This window comes from Stegodyphus dumicola, chromosome 5 (genome assembly GCF_044657685.1).
Source record: "Stegodyphus dumicola isolate Sdum_Otavi_A_Nest chromosome 5, ASM4465768v1".
In the NCBI taxonomy this organism is placed as follows: domain Eukaryota; kingdom Metazoa; phylum Arthropoda; class Arachnida; order Araneae; family Eresidae; genus Stegodyphus; species Stegodyphus dumicola.
Genome location: NC_140772.1, coordinates 89,355,400 through 89,377,025, shown reverse-complemented (window position 1 = coordinate 89,377,025; position 21,626 = coordinate 89,355,400). Strand labels below are relative to the sequence as shown.

Below are 21,626 nucleotides of genomic sequence, written 5' to 3'. Positions count from 1 at the left end.
TTTATTTGAAATGCCTTAAATTGTTTTTCGCTTCAGCCACAGTAAGTTAAATACATGAATAAATAAAAGTATTGCATATCATGTATATTCTCTGAATAAATTTGGAAACTGTGCATTTAGAGCAACGGCATATGTATAAAGCCTTATTTTTAAAAAAGACAAAAACATCTGTGAGAAAAGCAGCATCTAGAAAGAATTAATTGATGTTTCTTATTTCAATAAATGATCATACAACAAAAATGGTATAACGCTATAAAAATTAATAGCAAATATAAAGTTCCGGGTTAGGCTATAAGGCTATAAACATATGTTTCTGTAAAAAAAGAACTAATCTGAAAATCGAAACATTTTGTCAATGCATTAGTCAATAGATGAGTTTAGAAGATTATACTTCAGGATATAAACTATAATGAAATAAAATTTTATTTTCTAAGCAAAATACAAACACTATCTGCGGAAATAATAAATAATTTTCATATTGGTGTTTCTAGACAGAAAAAAGCATCTTTCAGTTTTAAAAACATATTATCAAGAACAACAGCAGAAATTAGCTCTGGGCTTATGTATATGCAGAGGTAAAATGTATAACGCGTTATTATGCTGTTAAGAGTAAAATAATTGTAATAATGAAGTTTTACGTTGTTAAGAAACGTAATATTAAAACTGGTCAACTATTGGTCAGAAAAGTTTCTTAATAACTATTTAGACAGTCTCTAAAATGGTATCACAGGAATCAAAAGTTCTTGTCTTTAATGGACTTTCTTTTGGTTGATGACTTCGCTAAGCCTTTCTGGCATGATTCCAAAAGTGCTTTTTTCCCTTGATTTTTTTTTTCTTTCTTAAGTAATTTTACTCCAAACGTCCGTTTTTGCAATTCTGAGCTTTCTTTTTGCTCCAGATGTCGTGTTTTCTTAAATTTACAGTCGACTTTTTCCGTACACACTTTATGCGTTTCAAACCTGAAGTTTATGTGAAATGTAAATGTAGTGACTTCTACACTTAGTATGCTACACCTTTCTTGCCATTTCTTGCTGTATATTGATCATAACCTTACTGAAAGGTAAATAATCCGCTGAGCCTTAGCTTCGTAACTCTGTCATGCATAGCAGCTTTAAGAGTAATTTAAACGCTTGTGGTGATGTAGTTTACACCAAATAAACTTCCCAGTTTTCTGCCTTACGTTTGTTAGAAAAATTCTGCATGCAGCAGTCAAAAGAATATATTTATGCAGAGAAAGATTTTGAAAAATGCGTAAGATTCTTGCTATAATTTAAAGTGTTAACATCTAGAACGAACAAGGCAGTCATACTACTTATCATCCCTTTGCCTTTCAACCACAGATATCACAAACACCAAGGTTTAAAATAAACTTGTTTATGACGCCTCTCAATTTCATTTTATACGAAATCAGAAATGTAGCAAAAACAGTATCTGCAGTAAAACCACAGAAAAAATATTCATGTCAAATTAAATGTGAAAACGAAATAAGCATGTGCCTAAATAAAGCTTTTCTTGGAGCTCTTAAATATTTGCGCAGCAAGCGCGGCTTGCCGAAGCTAGAGCCGACTACTTAATTTCACTAGCAAGGAAAGGTAGCAGAGTCATTATCAGAGAATCAAGAGCTCTGGGCTTATGTACATTCTAACTGGTTTTTTGGCTTAAATTGTCAAAGGTAGAAGTCAAAATAAATGCAAATAAATAAGATTATCTAATTGATTAACATAACACCTTACTAATAGTTTTGTGATATAACTGCAATTTTTATTTCCTTATTTAAAAAACGTATGCTGAAACATTGCACTTTTCTCAGATTTGACCCTGTTACCTCATATACTTTGGTTTTATAGTTTTTGCATATGATTATTCGAATTAAATAATAGACGAATTTCAAACGTATTATTTGTTTTAATTTATTTTCCACTGCTGCCTCTACTTGTTGCTGTTTTAAGCGCACAACTGGATTAGAATCTGAACTGTTTCTTACATTGTATCTGTTTGTTGTATATATATATATATATATATATATATATTCTCGCCTTTTCGTAATTACTCACAGTGGTTTATTGCTTTTGTAAAATGGAAAATCTATTCCAAGTTTGATATGCATTGATTTTAAATTTTCTATATAATTTAACACAAACACTCGCGCATACAAATATATATGTATAAATGTGATGAAAAAGAGCCCCGTAATGTTGATAGCTTAGAACGCAGATCCATATTGAAGAAGAAGAATTCTGATTCCGTAGAATACTAAAATATTAAATCCCTAATGACTAGAAAATTTGGCAGATTTAATTTTTATTTTAGTTGGCATTTCAGGACGCACTTCACGTGGCACTCTAATCGTGCCTATCTGAGAACATTTACATTTTTGATACTGCTTCGATGTGAAGAGATCAGAGAGAAATAACGTCTTAATTTTGTGCATGTACTGAAACTTTTAACCAAATTTTAGGTGAAACTGCCGTATTTTTCCACTGTGTAATGTCATATGAATAATGTAGAGAAACGAAGCTCGCCTGAAAATAAGAATACGGGGCAAGTCTATTTAACATTGAGCAAATGGCTATCTCGTTAGTTTGACCCTAAAGATAACAGTGAAATTAAGACATGAATAGATGAATTATTAAATGAGGGTATAATAAAACTGTCCTTCAGTCCTTTTGCTGCACCTGTAACTTTAGTTTATAAGAGAGATGAACAGGCAAAAACTAGATTGTGTATTGACTATTGGAAACTTAATCAAATTACTAAAACAGATTCTGAACCTATTCCTAGAATTGATGCTATCTTAGATCAATTAAGGAATGAAAAAATATTTTCTACGTTAAACCTAGCATCTGGTTATTGGCATATAAAATTAAATGAAAATGATAGCTGAAAAATTTGCATTTACTACAGATTTTGGTCTTTATGAATTCAATAGCTTACCTTTTGGTTGGAAAAATTCCTCAGCTGTTTTCCAAAGAGCTCTTAGATAAATTTTAAACAAATATCAGATTCAATTTGCCTTAAATTATTTTGATGACATTAGTAATTTCCCCAAATTTTGATGAACATCTTAAAACATTTTAATATAACGTTTGGCATATGTGAGAAAGATAATATAAAACTAAATCAATCTAAATGTAATTTTGCTAAAGAAAAAATAAATTTTCTAGGCTTCGTAGTTCAAACAGCAAAATACCATTCCAGTAGTGCAAATATTAAAGTTATTATAAAATTACAGCCTTCTAAAAATGTTGAAGAACTAAAACGAGTTTTTAAACGTGTACCATAAATTTATTCAAAATTATGCAAAAATTAGAGCTCCTTTAACAAATCTACTTGAAAAATGATATTCACTATTAGTAGAATAATGAATGTCAAATAGCTTTTCAAAATTTGAAAATTGCATTGATTTCAAGACCCATTATTTTAATCCAAAAATATTCTTGCCACGTATTTGTGGATGCATCTAAAGAAGCTGTCAGTGCAGTTTTAAAACAAGAACACCCAGATGGCAACCTACATCCAATTGCTTTTCATGCTAGAAAATTAAGGTCTTATGAGAAAAACTAAGTCATTACTGAATTAGAGTGTTTAGCCATTATTGATGCCATAGATAAATTTTATTATTATTTACATAGTAATCATGTTACTGTTCATACTGATCATGCTGTATTAGTTTGGCTTAAGAATATTAAACATCCTACAGGTAGGTTATTTAGATGGTCTTTGAAATTATCTATGCATGACTTTGATAATAAATATGAAAAAGGTTCTACTAATGTTGAAGCTGATATGTTAACTAGAAATCCTATTTGTCAGCATTTAAGATTGCAAGTTAATTTATTATCATTAGAAGAAATAAAAGAATATCAAAATATAGATAATGTTTGCAATCCTAAATATCAGAAAGTGAATGATGTGTTAACGATTAAAAAACAAGGACTGTATAAAATTGTAATTCCAATGTCTCTTCGTACTAAGTTACTTGAAAAAGCACATCAACAATTTGGTCATATTGGCGTGTCTTCAATGCTAAATTTTTTATTTCCTCAATATTATTGGCCAGGAATTGTCCAAGATGTTAGAAGTTATTGCAAATATTATAAAGTACGTCAAAGTAACGAAAAGAATAAACAAGAAATATTTGGGTTAATGTAAGCTTTACCTTTAGTGAAATTTTAGTGAACCTTTTGATGTATTGTCTATTGATCATGTTAGTTTTTTAAATTACTGTAATTCTACTAATAAATATATTCACATTATTATTGATCATGCTACTCGTTGCATTTTGACTTTTGCTTCTAAAAATGTAATTACTAATACTTATATAAATTTTTTAAGACAGATTTTTCAAATTCGAGTACCAAAGAAATTTTAAGTGATAGAAATGCTCCTTTTACCTCTTCAAAATGTAAGCACTTTTTGAGAAAGCTTAATGTAAAACAATTATTAACTACTGCTAATAGGTCCTAAACTAATGGTAAAGTTAAACGAGTTAACCAAACAATTATATAACTAAGTTAAATATAAATTAAATTCTTATCAGGGTCATATAGCATGGACAAAATTATTACCTCAGGTTACTGAAGAATATAATCATACACCTCATAACAAAGTTCCCACCATAGTATTTAATGTAAGGAATATTACCTTATGATTCTCTGCTTGAAAAATCAAGAAGTATATCAACCAATTGAAGAATCTAGAACAATTGCGAAAAAAAAGTTCAAACGATTATCATGGTGTAAATAAAGAAAGATATGATACCCATTTATAAACTTAGTAACTTTAAAATAGGTGATTTAGTGAAGTCACTAATTCTCTAACTAAAACGTAATCAGAAATTGTTCATTCAACCAGACTCAGACCTTTTAATCCAGCTCGAAATTTAAATTAACTGTTATAAATAGTAGAATCAACTTTTTCTGTGCAAAACTAATTTATTTTAAATTTCTAAATTCTGCATTAAAATTTTACTTTCTCGATTATGACATTTTAAAACCTGATCAATACTTTAAAGTCTAATTAGGACGATTTATTTTTCATGATTTTGATTTTTCCCCGTCTGGCTCCTTTCCTATCCTGCCTTTCCTTCTTCCCAGAGTTTTTTCTTTCAAAATCTGTTGTAAATGTCCCCCATAGCCCAGGAGATGAGGAGAGGAAAAAATCTTAACCCCACATTTTGAAAATCTGGATTTAATACCAGATTCTCATTCAAAGACGATATATTTTTATTCTTTTTTCCGACATGAGTTTTGAAATTATGTGTATTACTTCTTGCATCCTCTCTTTAGGGAGGATGCAATAGGTGATAGCACACGCCCGCTGTCCTAACACCCCCTAAAATTTTATTGCTTTGTTTGTTAGGAGATTCAGCTATGATTATGCTTTTATTTTTTAATATTTTCTTTACCAGTCACGATCCTCTGACCATAGTTTAGAACACAACTGCAACCACACACACACACGTACATTTTGCATAATTTTAAAACAAAATGCTTAATTTCTTTGTTCTTATTGTAGAATAATATTCAATCATATTTTTGAAAAAATAAAAAGACTTTTTTAAAAGAAAAAAAATTTAAATTATACGAGTTATTTGTCTTAAATTTCAGTTTGAATTTTGTATAATGCTGTATTTTATTAATTAATATGAAAGATTTTGGGGGGGGGAACTTTGAGAACAATGCAATGCCAAAACCAGTTACTTTTTTTTGAACAACGGAAGTTTCTTGATATATTGTATTAAGCGTCTTCCAACCATCAGCAGGCTGATACGCCGATTCTAGTGGAGAAGACATGCCAAGCAATCGTCAAAGTATTATTGTGTTATTCAGTATTGTATTATATTATTATGTTTTTATATTGAACTTTTTATTGTATTAAATATATGTTTTCATAATAAGAACTTATTCAAGCAATCATGAATTGAGTTTGTCCATATGAAAGTTGGCAGCTCAATCTGTATTACAATGGAAATATTTTCATCAACAAAAATCTGAAAGACTTTTATTAAATATTTACTTTGTGAAAACATTTGTACATTTACCTTGCGGAACTATTTTCGTCAAGAGACTTTACAGCTTTTATGTTGGACAGTTTTTCAAAGGACTTGAAAGACTTCACAAATTATATTTTGTGTTAATTTATTGTTTAGAGAGTTAATTAATTTATTATTTAGTTAATTTGTTATTTAGTTTATTTATTTCTAAATTAGTTGTTTAAGTATTTCATAATCTGTGTATGAGAAAGGTCATGAACAATGACATGGCATAGGAAAACCTGCGGGCTATGTCCTCGTGTCTTTCCTCATATGATAAACTTTCTCTTGCTTCGCTAATGCTTTTTATTAGCTCTCTCAACCTTTCTTTTGAAGAAGGGATATGTAAGATATGACAAATAACGATGGCTGCTTTAAGAAATGATTGGCGACTACAAAATAACTATTCCAGGTTTTATGTTCTCCCCCTCAATTCATCTATTATCCCTAATTCGAGAACTTTCCATGTTACATAAAGCTGCTTGAAAAATCTAACTAAAACTGAAAAAAACTAATCACAGCTTCTAGTACTTTCTGCATCTACCAGGTATAAATACTGCTTGCAAAACAACAACGTCATTCCTTTTCCTCGCTTCCTACCATGCAACCAACTCTGCGCCACCGCTTATGCTGTCCTATCCAAAATGCTTACGTCGTACTTTTAAAACACGTGTACACTACATACGTTAATAAGATATGTTAAGAAAATTCAGAGTTATATTTTATTACGGGTTAATTAACGAATTCTGACTCTTCTAATAACCACTATAAGGGCTTACTTATGATTTCATCCTCTTTAAGATTAACATTTCTTTAATCTAATTCGTGTTTTACAATGACAACTTATTTAAAAACATTTGTTGCAAAAATATCTTTTAATTTTTAATTATGGACTTTAATAATATTCGAACGTTTTTTAAAGGCTTGCAAGTAAATAATTTTATGACTAACTTACTTGTGATTCTTTAGAGCACGGTTTCTTAAACTGTCGAAACGAAAACGTTTCGACGCGTTCTTTTCATAATATAAACCTTCATTTTCTTTGCTTTGCACGCGATGTTGTCATTTCCTCTCTTACGTATTTAAAACATTTACATTGTTCTATGTCTTAAAATTAGAAATTAAAGTTAATGACCTAAAACTGCAATAGTATATTACAGTACAAGAACAAATATTGACAGTTTCACTCATGCGTGTGTCGGATTTGCGCAATACATATGGGGGTCCCACAAAATTTTTGTAAATGCTATGGGGTCATGGGGGTCGCGGAAAAATCTCAGTGATGAAAAGGAGTCGCGACTGAAAAATGTTTAAGAAACCCTGCTTTGAAGTATATATCATGTAATTAATTACAACACACACTGAAGTTTACAATATACTTGTTTGCTTATTATAAAAAGATCGTATAACACCTTTGTTTTTACTAATCTTTTTGTGATTGGTATGGATCTTTAAAGAAAACGCAATAATAATTCTCGGTTAATTTTAGATCTCCATATTTAGAAATGCTTTGAAATATTTGCAATGAAGTTTTAAAAAATTTAACAAAATTTTTGCTATAGTGTAAAGGTTTAATGTTTTCTTAAATAAATGTAAATTAAAATCGCTGGCTGCCTAAATTGCAATATTTCGAAAATCTCTTTAAACTATCAAAACTTTTTTTTAAATTTACTTTTTGTAGTTTAATTCAGTTCTCTTAGTAGGAGTTTCAAGTACGATCGAACTTTTATAGTCAAATATCCCCACCCTCAATTGTAGGCCAACAGACGATTTCGGCTTGGCCACTACTAAGGCTAGATGTGGTGGTCACTTTATTAAGGTGGCACCTAATGGGAAAGCCACTTTTGCTTCTTATGAAGGGACGGACAGTTATGACCATGCCTTCTCCGGAATTTGAACACGGGCCCTTTGGTATCGCAGTCGGCTCCCCTAACCACTCTACCGTCTGCCTGCTAATTAGGTTCCACCCAGATTTAAACTCGGATCGCTGGATCCGGAGTGCTAACCATTTTTAGCAAACCGACAATGAATTAGGTAATCTACAGTTTTACAGTTTTTTTTTTAATAAAAATAGATTATTATCGTATTGGTCAATTAATTATAACTGCAGATTTTTTGGCTGTGTGATTTTTTGCAATCTTATAAAAAAATTTCCTCAGAGCATTTTCTTTTGGTTAGCAGAACAAGCTGACACTTGTATGATCCTTTATTTGACTGTCAGGGAGAATGTAACTGATTTTTCTTGTTTCTCTCTCCAAAACCCTAACAACTGTACTGTGATTTCTGAAATTCTTGTAATTGTATCTAATAATATTTGACAGCTCCAAAATATATTTTAAATAAACTTCTAAATAATTCAGAATTGAATTCAATTACCTGAAGTACCTAATAATTTAATTTAGAAAGCGCCACTATGTCGCTAATAAAATACGTGTATTTCAAGCATCTTCATAATTAAATTAGTAAAATATTTCAGTAAATATTATTGTTGGTTTTACGTGTCCCTTTATTATGATTAATGTTTTCAATTATCTTAGAAAGGCATGTTATATTGCTTAACTTTGCCAAGTTTGCGTACCATTTTTTATCATGTTATTCACAATAATGCCTAGATGAAGCTTTTGCACATAACTCTACATTAAGTTTACCGAAAAAACGTTGTTGTAATGTTTTACAGTTCCTTGAGAAATTATGCCCAAAAGGTAAAACTCTTTAATATGTAAGGAAAAACAACTTTAATATCTCGTCTACAGCTCCCTCTCCTGACAACTTATTAATCACGGATAGTGCTGTATATATTTTTAAGTGAACCAAAGAAATTGCTTTGCTTTCATTTCCTTTGCGATCCCCCAAAGCCATCCAAAAACAGCATTTTGCATCTTTGATGTCTAAACTTGAGTAAATAATATCCCCCGACTCAGAGTTTGTCTAATGCATTAAAATACGAGGTATTTTCGTTCAAAAGCTGAGGGGAAATTTTTTCATTTTCGCATTAAGGGCAACGCGCAAAATTGTTAAAAAGTTTTAAGATTCGGGGGAATATGATTTATGGCGCATGTCTTCTCAATGCAGGCACCTGACTCTTCGATGCTGTTCCTCATTACATGCCTAAACGAATTATATGAAATATGGTGCCAAAATATGCAATTCTGTAAGCTGCGGGTGCTAAGTGATCTCTAAGTCTTAAAAAATGTGCACAAGAAAATAAAGCAATTTCTCCTGCCTAATATGTTTAAGAATGCCATTACAAGTTATACATGAAAGCATAAAATACATAAACTAAAATCCTAGAACCATATCATAAATACGAATTACGGTATGTTTTTAATACCAAACTTTGAAGCATTTTTATGGAACAAGGAGAGAGCAATAATTAAAATGAATGAAAATTATTTTGAAGTTTTTAAACTTGACTTCTATGACTTTAAATATAAATTCATTTTTATTAATTATATTTAATAACACAATAATTTAATTATTAATATGATAATCTATTTCCTTATGTAATAATTTATTTAATGCTATAGTAATTTATTTAATAATCTAAAAATTATTTAATAACATAATAATTATTTCATAGTATAAGAATTTATGTAATAATATAATTTTTATTATTGATGTTATAATAAAACTCTACATCAAGTAAGATAAAAATGCATTCAATTAATTTCTCTATATATAGCTTTATCAATATGTAATCTTTTCACATTAATTCCCATAATGTGATTGTAATTATCAAAAATTGTAATTTGCGCCAGAAATGATTCATGGTATTAAGCTTAAAACTAATAAACTAATATAGATATATTTAGTGATTTAATATAATCTTATCAAATAATAAGCCAGCAACTAAAAGGAAAAAAAAAAAAAAAAAACACGCCAATTCATAATTCATTTTTGTTCCATAAATTAATTCTTAAAAGAATGAACTTTTGCAAAACTGGTCATACCTTTTCTTGCTCTCAAGTTTATCAAAACACTATTTTCATGCTTTGTTTTTTCGCGTGTTGAAAGTTTAATTTTATATAAAATGAGATTTAATCATATTTTGTGGGGCTAAATATGATTAATAACATGCTGATTAAACTTTACATGTAAAATTTAACTCCGAATTTATGAATATAAAAGTTCACACATTTTTAAATTCAAAGTGTTTTATGTGTGTTACTTCACTGGATTTGAGTCGATATGTGATAATCGACTCAAATCCAGTGAAGTAAGAAATACTTATTAGAAGTAAGAGACTGTATTCAGGTGATTAAAATACCGCCACTTGAAAACTTAGTTTCTTAGAAACAAAATCAATTTCAGAAAATACAGAAATACCAACTCTTCAAGAAGTTCGCACATATAAACTATTAAAATATAATTTGCTTTTTCTTACATATTAAATTATCGAAAGCCAAAGGATTAGCATTGAACTTCGTAAAAAATCCAAATTTGCAGCAGAAACATTCAGCTCAAATATTTTCTGAAAATTGCACTCAATTGAAGAACAGTTTTTGAGTTTGTAAAGAATAATTTAAGATATTTTCAGTGCATTTTAACTTTCCATTTTAATCAGTTACAGTAAACGTCATTTACTTTCACATGAAACTGTTTTAAAATGATTACTTCAAACCGTCCCTGTTACCATAATACAACTTTGTAACTTCTATCAATTTCAATATCTCACTGTAAGTATCAAAATCTTTCCCGAATTATTGTCCCTACATATATGAAATGCGTTTGAATTTTCCAATATAAATAATTTGAAACGGAAAAGGGGGATAAAAGTATACTAGAACCATATCATAAATACGAATTTTGGTTTGTTTTTAATACCAAACTTTGAAGCATTTTTATGGAACAAGGAGAGAACAAGATTTTCTTTTAAAGCTTGGTGTTAAATTATTTTTAATATTTATATATAAATGACATCAGTCTTATAGATATGTATTCAAAAATACCTAGAGGATCGCCTTTAGGATTTAATAATGATTAGCAAAATCGGAATCACCTCAAATAGCAAAGTGATTATTTTTTGTATGCATTTTAATGATTAATTGAAGATTTAAGCTCATAAAACATTTTTTTTCTTTTTCTTGATAATTCTTCTAAGATTAAAAAAAAGAAAAAGGAGATCACTTTAATTTCATAAATTAAATCTGGAAAAGCATACTCTTCGAAAATAATGTAATCCTACGTAGATATAATTAATTTTCTTTCTAAGATCTGAAACTGATGAAAAATAAAATTTAAATCATTAATTCAATTACAAGTGTCGTTAATGTTTATGGAGGAAAAAAGAGGAAAATTTGGTATCATGCTACAACAAATTGTTTCATTAAACGTTTTTATTAATATGCCTAATTAGCAGAAAACTAATTTAAAATTCTTCTGATTTTCGCGTTTAAGAATTATAATTGATGGCACCTTTGTATGATTTTAATAATTTTGTTTAACATTCTTTCTTACATATCAAAGCAAAAGCCGGGAGGTAACGTTGAAAAAAGGCAAGAATGAAACTGAATAAAAAAATATTTTCGAAAGCCTACAAAGTTGAATTAATTTGCACATCCTTTCTTCATTTACAGATGGAGTATTACTGCCACTAAACCACCGTCAGAAAATAAATCATGGTGGAACGTTAACCATACAAGGGGTTCAACGATCTGCTGACAGAGGAGAATATAGTTGCTCCATAAAGAATCCTGATGGACAGACCGCATCTGGATCGACCTACGTGTCAGTTGTAGGTGAGTAAATATGCCTTACATGTCGTAAAAAAGTAATGATGCTTTCGGTTTTAGCATGGATCTGCGATTAATAGATGGGTGTACGTTTTTCATGAAGGAATTTTGTAAAGGCTTCTAGCATTTGTAAGGATTTAGTGCTAGGGAATGTGAAAAGAAATCCTGTTGTTTTTGAGTTCCTAAAACCAAAAAATATTAAAAAAAAAAGGGGGGGAGGGGAGAAAGAAAAAAAAAGGACACAAGCACTTATTTTATTCTTTAAATTAATGTTATGTAAGTAGATAATTAAAGGAAATGTGACCGGTTTAGACTGGTATGCGTAAACATTGAAAATGAGTAACAAAGTAAATAAAATAGCATTTGTTTAAATTGCTATTATTATTATATAAACCAAAATATTGTTAATATTATACAAGCCAAAAATTTTATAAAGCAACTTTGTCAAAATAGGCATTTGTGAAATTTCAGAATATTCGTACCTGAAATAAATGGGCAATCTTCACGGAAATAGCAAATGGTGTATGTCAGGAACCTGTCTGATTACCCAAAGCTGAAAGTATGTAATAAATGTAAACAGCTCAAATGCAGGAAAATTCTATCTAAGGAAAAAAAATGCTCACATATTACTTCCTTCTACAAAGTAAAGGAAATATTGTGATCATGAAAAATTTCTGGTATCATATTTCAACGGAAATATCCATTTTGACATATCCCGAATAAACTTTTACTAGTTTTTGCGAGACATTTTTACTTACAAACAGAATAAAGGACATCTTTTTCCAAAACGAATTGTAAAGTGGATCTAAAATGGATTCAAAAGGGACTCTTTCGGGATGTCTGTACGTATGTACCTACACATATATGAATTTCGCATAACTCAAAAAGGATTTGTCTTTGAAATTTTGAATATGGGACTGCTGTAATATGTAGCTGTGCAACTTCCATTTTATTGGCTATCAATCGTCTAATAGTTATATTAAATATATATAAACTCGTATATATATATATTTAATATAACTATTTAATATAACCAAAAACTAGTATTTAATATAACTATTTTATTTTAAGAAAGTAAGTTTCGCTTATATTTCCAAACTATAAACTTAAGTGGTGCACATTACCATTTAAAATGATGTAATATTACAAAACCACATGATGAACGTTATATCCTTTTCTGTATTGTGTTAAAAGTAAGAAACATATCTACTACATTAGTGTGTTATCATCTGTTCTTAGAAAACTATGGAATGACATCAGTCATAAATTTTACGTTAAATATTTCTTGTGTGAAATATATAATAACATAAGATTAGTATGAAGGTAAGAAAAATAGGTTTGTAATGGCGTGAATGTTACTGAAAAAAAATCTACAATACGATGTGTCATTAAAAAATATAATAAATAATAATTGTGAATACACTTGATGCCTTGAGATTTGTTTTCATTTCGAAATATTTATTAGAAGAAGGAATATAAATTAAAATTTTAATTTACGATTAAAAATATGCAATTATTGCAATATATGGCAATACATCAATCCTAAAAGTTGCTAAAAATTGGAGTTATTCTAGAACAGATAAATACAGCACAAAAGAAAGGATTTGCTCATCGCATCAGTTGGTAAATATAAATGCGCAAAATCAGTATCTAGGTAATTATAATTCAAAATGAGTGTACAAATTTAAAATATATCACTAGTATATAAATTCGTAGCTCATCGTTATGTTGGGTGGTAAATGATACGGCACCAAATGTTACGTGCCTTCACTGAGAAGTCACAAAACAAGTTAAATTGGCAAGTATCTATCATGTGATGAATTTAGATTTGCGTTGTATAACTTTTATCTCCACATAAAATACCAAAACAATCCAAAAGATAACTGGTGAAAATCATGCATAAAAGGACAAGGCAATATCAATAACAACATACAAAATTTAATCCAAATAAAGATCTAAAATAGTTATTCTTCCTTAATATTAAGTAAACAATTTAGATTATGCTATTCCTACTCTCGAGAGTAATAAAAATTACTATTATACATTTTCAAAGATATAAACCATAACCTATTTCTTTCATTCATAACATAATACTTTCAGATAAACCGGACATAATAATATTTGTGATAACCAGAAGCCATAGGTAATTCTTTCTTTAGTATTTTAACAAATTAGAGATATATATTTTAACACGCTAATATAAATATTATATAGGATTGCACTTTAAACAATTAAAAACGCTCTTTACTTATACCATTTTTCATTGAAAAGTTAGCAGATTTATAATTACCTTACTTAGATTTTCAATTAATCAGAGTAAATTTCAGATAATACGTATTGCACACAATTTTCAATTTAACAATTACTGCTATTTTTCACACGAATAACAACAAGAAGAACCTTTAACTAATACGTTAAATTTTGAATTCTTTCATTAATGCATCTGACCGGGATCCACCAAGAATTAATAAAGAAACTACGGCTTTAATATTGTTAAATTACTACTGATGAAATAAATTTCTAAGCGCAACCATTTAACTCACTAATCCGAAATTAGGAAAAAAAGGAAGGAATTAAGAATTACTCTTAGGAAGAAATTAATTTACTTTACATTTTTCTAGTGTAATACAAATAAACTTAGTGTAATACAAAATAAAAGTCTTATCTGTGACTCTTAGCAGGAATGCTAGTCTCACCAACAGGAAAGTCAGGTCAAAAACGAACACATCGCCGCCGTCCCCGCCGAAGAATCTAAGACTGGGAAAGATGTAGTGTTCCTACGAACTTCGACAATGGAAAAGAAGTTCTAGCTATGCAGGAGGCATCATCTCTGTTAACGCGACGTCCTTACCGGTCCGGGTTATTCCAGCTAAACAAGACCCCGATGATAATGGCAATCGTTCTCTCGACTAAGAAAAGCTATTTAAAGAGAAAGCAGAATTACAAAAACAAATTTCATTTGAATTTCAAATACGCTGCTGTAGAAGAAGGTTGAAGGTGTAATGAAAATTTTCTGCCGGACGCAATCTACCCGCCATTGGGCAAAGCTACCCGTATAAATTCGGTGCTAAACATTACAGCACTCCAAGGCGGATCTAAGCAAAAGAAGACAGCAGTGCAGAAAGAGATCGAAAAACGCGGGCTCCTGCATTTTGTTGCGAAAGGGCACCAAATGCGCCAAAACTCACCCAAAATGGGGACAAACTTCGACAAACAACGCCCCACAGAAAACAGTAGAAAAAATCTTACTTTTCATCCTGACAGTTTAACTCATTTCACCCTAGAACACCAAAAACCTCCAACAAGCACCCCGCAAAAAGCAGTAACCATAACACCCCACCGGATATATGTGTGACTTTGGCCTTATCTCGTTCTCAAAACAGCTTAAACGTGACAAGAAGCGCAGTTCTTCCCCCTTTCTAAAATTCTGCTATTTTTTAAAGTGGTATTTTTATTATATTAAAGTAGCCACTTCTAAATGGAATATACTTGTAGTAAACTCTTAGTTATTGGGGTGTGCTACCAGCCACATGATTCACAAACAGTGGGAATTGGGGACTGATATTGGGCTCTACCAGAAACCTTATGTCGTGTCCAGTTATCATTTAATAGGCACTACTTCGCATAATAAGACGTACCTGTCGAATAACAGACTAGCAGCCATTGTGTACAATGGTTCACTGACACCAATGCCCTGGCAAAGCACCGAGCGTACGGTATCTATAGTCCTAGACACAACTGAAGGTAGACTCCTAATTATCTCGGCTTACTTCCCACCTAGCCGAGATTTCGACTCTGCTCTTCGAACTAGATTACTTGAGTACCTTTAATTACTATCTGTTGGTTGGTGATTTTAACGCCTCTAGTGAACTCTGGGACGCACCAAGAGAAGATGTCCGATCTGCACCGGTAATTGACTTTATCGAGTCACATTGATCCTTAGTACCTCGGACTCACCACCAACTTATGACATTATTAGAGCCAAGGAATGGCCCTCGCTAACCCTCGCTTCTAACCCTCGCTTCGAGTAACAATCATCTGAAATAAATGATTGCGCCGTGCAGGACTTCATAGCACTCAATAACCACAATGCCATAGCGTTTAGTTTTGGTATGACATAGAGTGTATTCGTGAAGCGACGTTTTAAAAGAGCGTATGGAGAACTCGAAAACTTCAATATTAGTTTTTACCCATATATCGGTGCCCTGATCGTTGACTTCCAAGGATATGTAATTCTATAACAGATTTGGACAAAGCCTATGAACAATTGATAGATAGTTACACCATGGCTTTCATTCAAATGTTCCGCGTGAAGAATTATAGATCCCGCACCAGTGCCTCATGGTGAAAAGAAAGTCTATCAAAAGACAGAAGCAATCTGCGATGCGTGCGCAGACTAGCACTGGCCGAAAGAGACCCGGATGCACGTCATAGCTTCTTTGCACGATGCAAGCACACACAATCCAGATATAAAAGGGCCATAGCAACAGCTAAACCGGACTCTTGGCGCAACTACTGCTCCATCAACCTGGATGCATATGGAAGGTCTTCCAAATAGCAGTGAACAGGGTCCTTAGGAATACAATTTTGCCAGCAGGCATCCGGCCATCAGCACGAACTCCAAGGGCACTCTAAGATTTGTACTACCAACACTGTTCCAAGAGCAACACACTCTAAGCAATGACACAGCAGAGCAAGCACACCTAAGACATAACTTCAACAACTACGTTTCTTCCAATAGGTCATCCGAATATGAAATTGAACGAATCATTCAAAAGCTCAATCCAAAAAAGACCCCGGGCCCAACAGCATGGATAATAAAATAATACAAATGATCTCTCAAATAGCTTCTAACCTTTTAGTCATTCTAATCCATAACTGTTGTAGACTCCGCCATTTTCCGCTGACAACCAATTGGGCAGAAGTATGGCTATTCATCAGAAAGGAGAAGACCCCATGTACCCTGGTTCCTTTCGGCCCATCTGCCTCCTTCCTGCTTTCGGGAAATTGCTGGAAAGGATAATGCAGTGCCGTCTCCAGTACTTCATGAACGCCAAAAATGTGATCTACTTAGTACAGGTTGGGTTCCAGAAAGGCAAGTCGACCGAGCATGCAATTTTAGAACTGATGAAGATCTTGAACACCAACAAGGACAATGGTCTCCATTCCTTGATCATCACTCTGGGCATACAAAATGCCTTTGACTCCCTGTGGTGGCCAGATATCATAGATGCTCTGGTCACTATGGGGTGCCGGGCTACCTTTAGATCCAATAATAAGTTATCTGCAAGTTTGCACAGAGCAAGCAACTTTGGACTCTGAAATCGTCGAACATAAGATCTAGCGGGAATGCCCACAAGAATCCTGCTTGAATCCTATTTTCTGGACAATCTTGGCAGAAAGTATCCTAAAAAACTGAACAATTTTCAAAATTGCAACATTATCAGATACGCGAACAATTTCCTGTTAGTCGTAAATGGCAGATCAAAACTACCGCGCAATTAGCGTCTACACGTTTTCAGCAACTGGGCAAGATCTCCCAAAATTACAATATCGACGACAAAAACCATTGTAATGTGCATAGGGATAAACTCCCACTTCGACAAAACCTACAATGAAACTATTAGGAAGCTCCATCAAAGTAGTAGACCAACTTAAATACCTGGGTCTGGCTCTAGACACGAGATTGTCTTGGATTCGCCAACTGAAAAATGTTTAAAATCAGACGGGAATACTAAATAATCACATGAAGAGAGTCACGGGAAAGAATTAAGTTGTTTCCTGTGCAATGTTGAAAAAGTGGTATCTAACAGTCACGGAACAGATTATCCTTTACGGCTGAGGCATATGGGTCAAGAGACTTAATACCCATCAGCGTAGAATTCTATCATCTATCCAAAGGCAACATCTCACGCAGATAAACAGAGGGTACTGCACTACATCAACAGCGGCCTTACAAGTTCTGACCGGCATCCCGCCACTCGACTTCACTGCAGAGAGGGGAGCTACCCTCATTGGGTTCTACGACTCAGACAAGATAGTTAATTGTGGAATGCCAACCTCTGGTACTCGGATTTGGAGGCTAAAACCTTCGAGATCCCGTGCCATCCCTCCAGACACGATGTACAACGCAACGTCAGCGTCTCGCCATTGTCAGTACCAACAAACAGCATCACAATTTTTACAATTGGCTCGCGCACGGAAGCACGTATACAAGCTGCGGCTTTTGTATTATGGAAAGAAACGAATGTAAACACATATGGCGAAAACGACGGCAAAAATAACTCCGTCTTCCAAGTGGAGCTCACGGCAATAAAGAAGTCAGTTAATCTAACTCGCCGTTTCAACACACAGACTTAAATCTGTAGCGACTCCTTATCTAGCCTAAAGGTAATTGCTGGTGCTAACAGCAGGAGCCTCATTGTCCTCGAAGTACAAAAACTGATTCTGAGCATGCCGCTTGATCATCGACCGGTACTGAGCTGGATTCCAGCGCATACTGGCATTGCCGGTAATGAGCTAGCCGGTCAATTGGCTAAAGAGGCGGCAATGGGTGCATACTTACCGCAGCATGCAACTACCTCTCCCAGGCTCTTACCTCAAAAATGTAACATATGGATATTTAATAACACAATGGCAAACGAAATGGGATACTTCCAGCACTGAACGACGGACGCATGGCTTCATCCTTAAGGTATCAGGTACAACCTTTCCGTTTTCATCTGCCATCGTGACGTTTCCTACAGGGTATGGTCCATTCCAGATCTACTTATATATATTTGGATTTGTGGACAGCGAATTATGTGAATGTGGGGCGGTGGGTTCACCGGACCACTATGCCTTCGACTTCCCGTTAACTAGATGCCGCCACCTAAAAAGAACGTTGCTGAAAGGAATGGACACTTCATCATGTGACGCACCCAGCAACACACGCAAAACTTATCAAAAATTCTACAAATTTGCATTGAAATAAAAATAGAATGTCATCAACTTAGCATATAATTTGAATAAAGTATGTGTAAAATTCTATTCTATTTTTGTCCGTCTTTTTAATCTGCAAATGTATCCAGTATCCTACTGTTTTCTAATTTGAACAGTATGTATTCTGTCTGTATATACCCATGTAGTAAATGTACGCTGCCTCGATATTTCATGAATATACTCATGTCATTTCTAAATACTGCATCCTAAGTAATCTCAGACAGTGCATGTTAAATCTATACTCACTGATATTAATGTATCGTATAAAGTACGGTATACTCAAGCAATGTAACCGTACGGTATACTTAAGCAATGTAATTTATTTTTTACTGTATTGCTTCTCATTGGCATATTTTAAATGTAATGCAAACCGCACACTAGTCAATGTATTTTATACCGCCCTGTATCCTCTTTGTAATGCAATGTATCGTAATCTGTGTTGTTTTATGATCTGCATAATTTAAATGTAATGTAAGTGCAGTTTTATTTGCCTTCTAGGCAACGCATTTTAATTGAAAGCAGCATACATCAGTAAATTGTACGCAGCGTCACCATGCAAGACGACTACGGTATTTAAGAAATAACAGTTATCTCAGTCTAAGCTACAAACATCCGGTCGGTCAGGTTCTCTCGAATTTTCCTCTGAGCCGGCATTACTCCGCTTGGTTTGTCCTTAGGACGGAGGCCTTCTCAGATTTGTTTACCCTTTACCCTATTTTCTGAAAGTCCAAAGAAAATTACAAATTTTTGTTAATTAATTGAGCATAAGTCAAAAACTATTTCAGCTATCATAATGGAAGTACTTTTAAATTAAAGAAACAATTTTTCGGCTTCTGACAGTATAAGTTTGAAATAGGTAGAATCAAATTAAGTGTTTTTAAATCATGATTATAACGTGAAAAATCACCCCATTCCCACTGTCTTCTGCCAAGCGAGTTTAGAAAAATGTGTGATACAACGTTGAATCTTAAGTTACAAAAATCCCAATTAATAGTAAAACAAATTAACGCATAGATTAAATAAAATACAATACAGGTTGTGTAGCATAATTTGGAATACGAATACATTTGTTTCTGAATAATGCGTAAATTACTTAACTTAATTTCTCTACACAACAGTTAAGAATTAAGAAATAATTAGGAATTCAACATTTTGGAGCAAAATCTCTAGTTCGCTGCCGTCTGTTAGACTAAATTCAGATCTTCCTATATGTGTAATATGCTGATTGTTTAGTAAAAATAAAAATAGTATAGATTTCATATGAGAATGAAACATTTTGGAAAGTGATAATTATAACTGTTAGAATTCAATTTCAATTGTTAATTACAGTTGTTACTAGTTAATCCTTTTCTAATTATCGGTGTGTTTATTCAAACAGAACAATTCTTAAGATAGTTTTCATTATTGTTCAGGTGCGTATAACAATTGAAACAAAACATGTGTGCTATTTATTGGAAACGGCATACAAATGTAAAAAGGCTTAGTAATTTTCAATGGAGAAAATTTAAATGCATTCAAGAATATGAGCCCTTAGTAATTATGTAAATTAGAAACCCAGAAAGGGCTAAGTCTCAAAATGGCATTTTGCGTCGAATCACTATAAATGCGTCGTTTCACTTTTCATCCGATTCTGTTATCATTCGGCAAAATGTAAGATATTTATTTATCTTTCAAATTGAATCCCTATACTGCGGATTAACAAACTAAGCTATTTGAAAGCAATAGATGTTGTTCATTAGAATATTTGCTTCTTCTTTTTGAATCGGATTGATTTAAATAATAAAAGTGCATTTAATCGATGATCTATCTAATTAAAAATATTCAGCATTTTCATAGAATGAAGTTGTATAGTTTTTTATTATTTATTTATTTATTTGTAAAACTGTATTGAATTCTTGATTAATAAACGCAACGATTTGAAAGCGAGCAGTGTGAACACTGTACGAAATAAACATTTTAATATTCAATGTGTGAGACTCTATATCGGAAATTCTAAACATGAGTTGTTTTTATATATTTCGTGATTTTGCTGTTGAACCCAATTTTTTGTACGAACTCAATAGATAATTGGAAAAAAAAATAAACACTTAGCACTGTACTCAATGCAGTGCTAACTGTTTATTTTAAATTAAGTGTTATTAAAAAGTTAAATTTAAGTGTTATTCTAATGCAGATGTTCTAATGTTATTCTAATGTTATTCTAAGTGTTACTCTAAAATTCTAAATGCAGGCTGATATGCTGCTTTTAAAAATTTTGCAATTTTGTTGTTGAACTGTATATGGCATTAAGTACGAAGCAAACGGTTATTAATAATAAAGCTAAACACACACACAAGAAAAGGGGTTAGCAGGAGTGAGTGCAACAGCAAACGATCTCAGCGAGAGCGTATCAAATCATAAGAAACCCTTTTGGACGATCTTAAAATCTGAATCTTTCAATTTTTTCCTTTTTTATTTTATACTTGTTTAAAATCTTTACATCCTGTTCAGAATAAGATAATGTAAATTAACTGTAGTTTAAAGAGGAAAAAAGTATTGTTTTGAACTGCGTTATTAAGTCCCAAATACACAAAGGACCTCGGCTAATTAAAAGTAAAAAGAAACAGAGATTATAAAAATTTAAGTGAATTAAAAAGCAGAGTTTACAAAAATATAAATGAACTATGCAACAGCGTATATAAAACATAAAAAAATTAATAAGCATAGTTCATAAAAATATAAATGAATTAAGAAATCGATTAAACAAAATAAAAATGAATTTATAAGTTTTTAAAATATCAATACATACTTTTGCGTTCTCCTGCACCCTAGGAAATACTGATTTTATAAAGTGCCATAAATTTAATTTACTTCTATAACTCGCTGTGTGATTAAAATTT

General features: G+C 32.1%; 1 protein-coding gene and 1 long non-coding RNA gene across 3 annotated transcripts in view; one reads left to right on the top strand and one right to left on the bottom strand.

Annotated features, from left to right (window-relative positions):
• The window catches only part of LOC118181837 (cell adhesion molecule Dscam1-like), a 1,450,682-nt gene that overhangs the window by 1,206,724 nt on the left and 222,332 nt on the right, over positions 1-21,626 (top strand). The window contains exon 9 of the mRNA XM_085816862.1: positions 11,611-11,772. Within this exon, the coding sequence (XP_085672988.1) occupies positions 11,611-11,772 (162 nt within the window). The remainder of the gene's footprint in view (positions 1-11,610; positions 11,773-21,626) is intronic.
• LOC146997162 (uncharacterized) overlaps positions 1-21,626 on the bottom strand; it is a 101,383-nt gene that overhangs the window by 25,657 nt on the left and 54,100 nt on the right. The window contains exons 1-2 of one of the 2 annotated variants that reach the window (XR_015041166.1): positions 12,249-12,327; positions 4,645-4,696 (exon numbers count right to left, since the gene is read on the bottom strand). The exons of the other annotated variant lie outside the window; for it this stretch is intronic. This is a non-coding gene — a long non-coding RNA (uncharacterized LOC146997162). Of the gene's footprint in view, positions 1-4,644; positions 4,697-12,248; positions 12,328-21,626 lie in introns of those variants that run through there. 2 annotated transcript variants of the gene reach the window in all.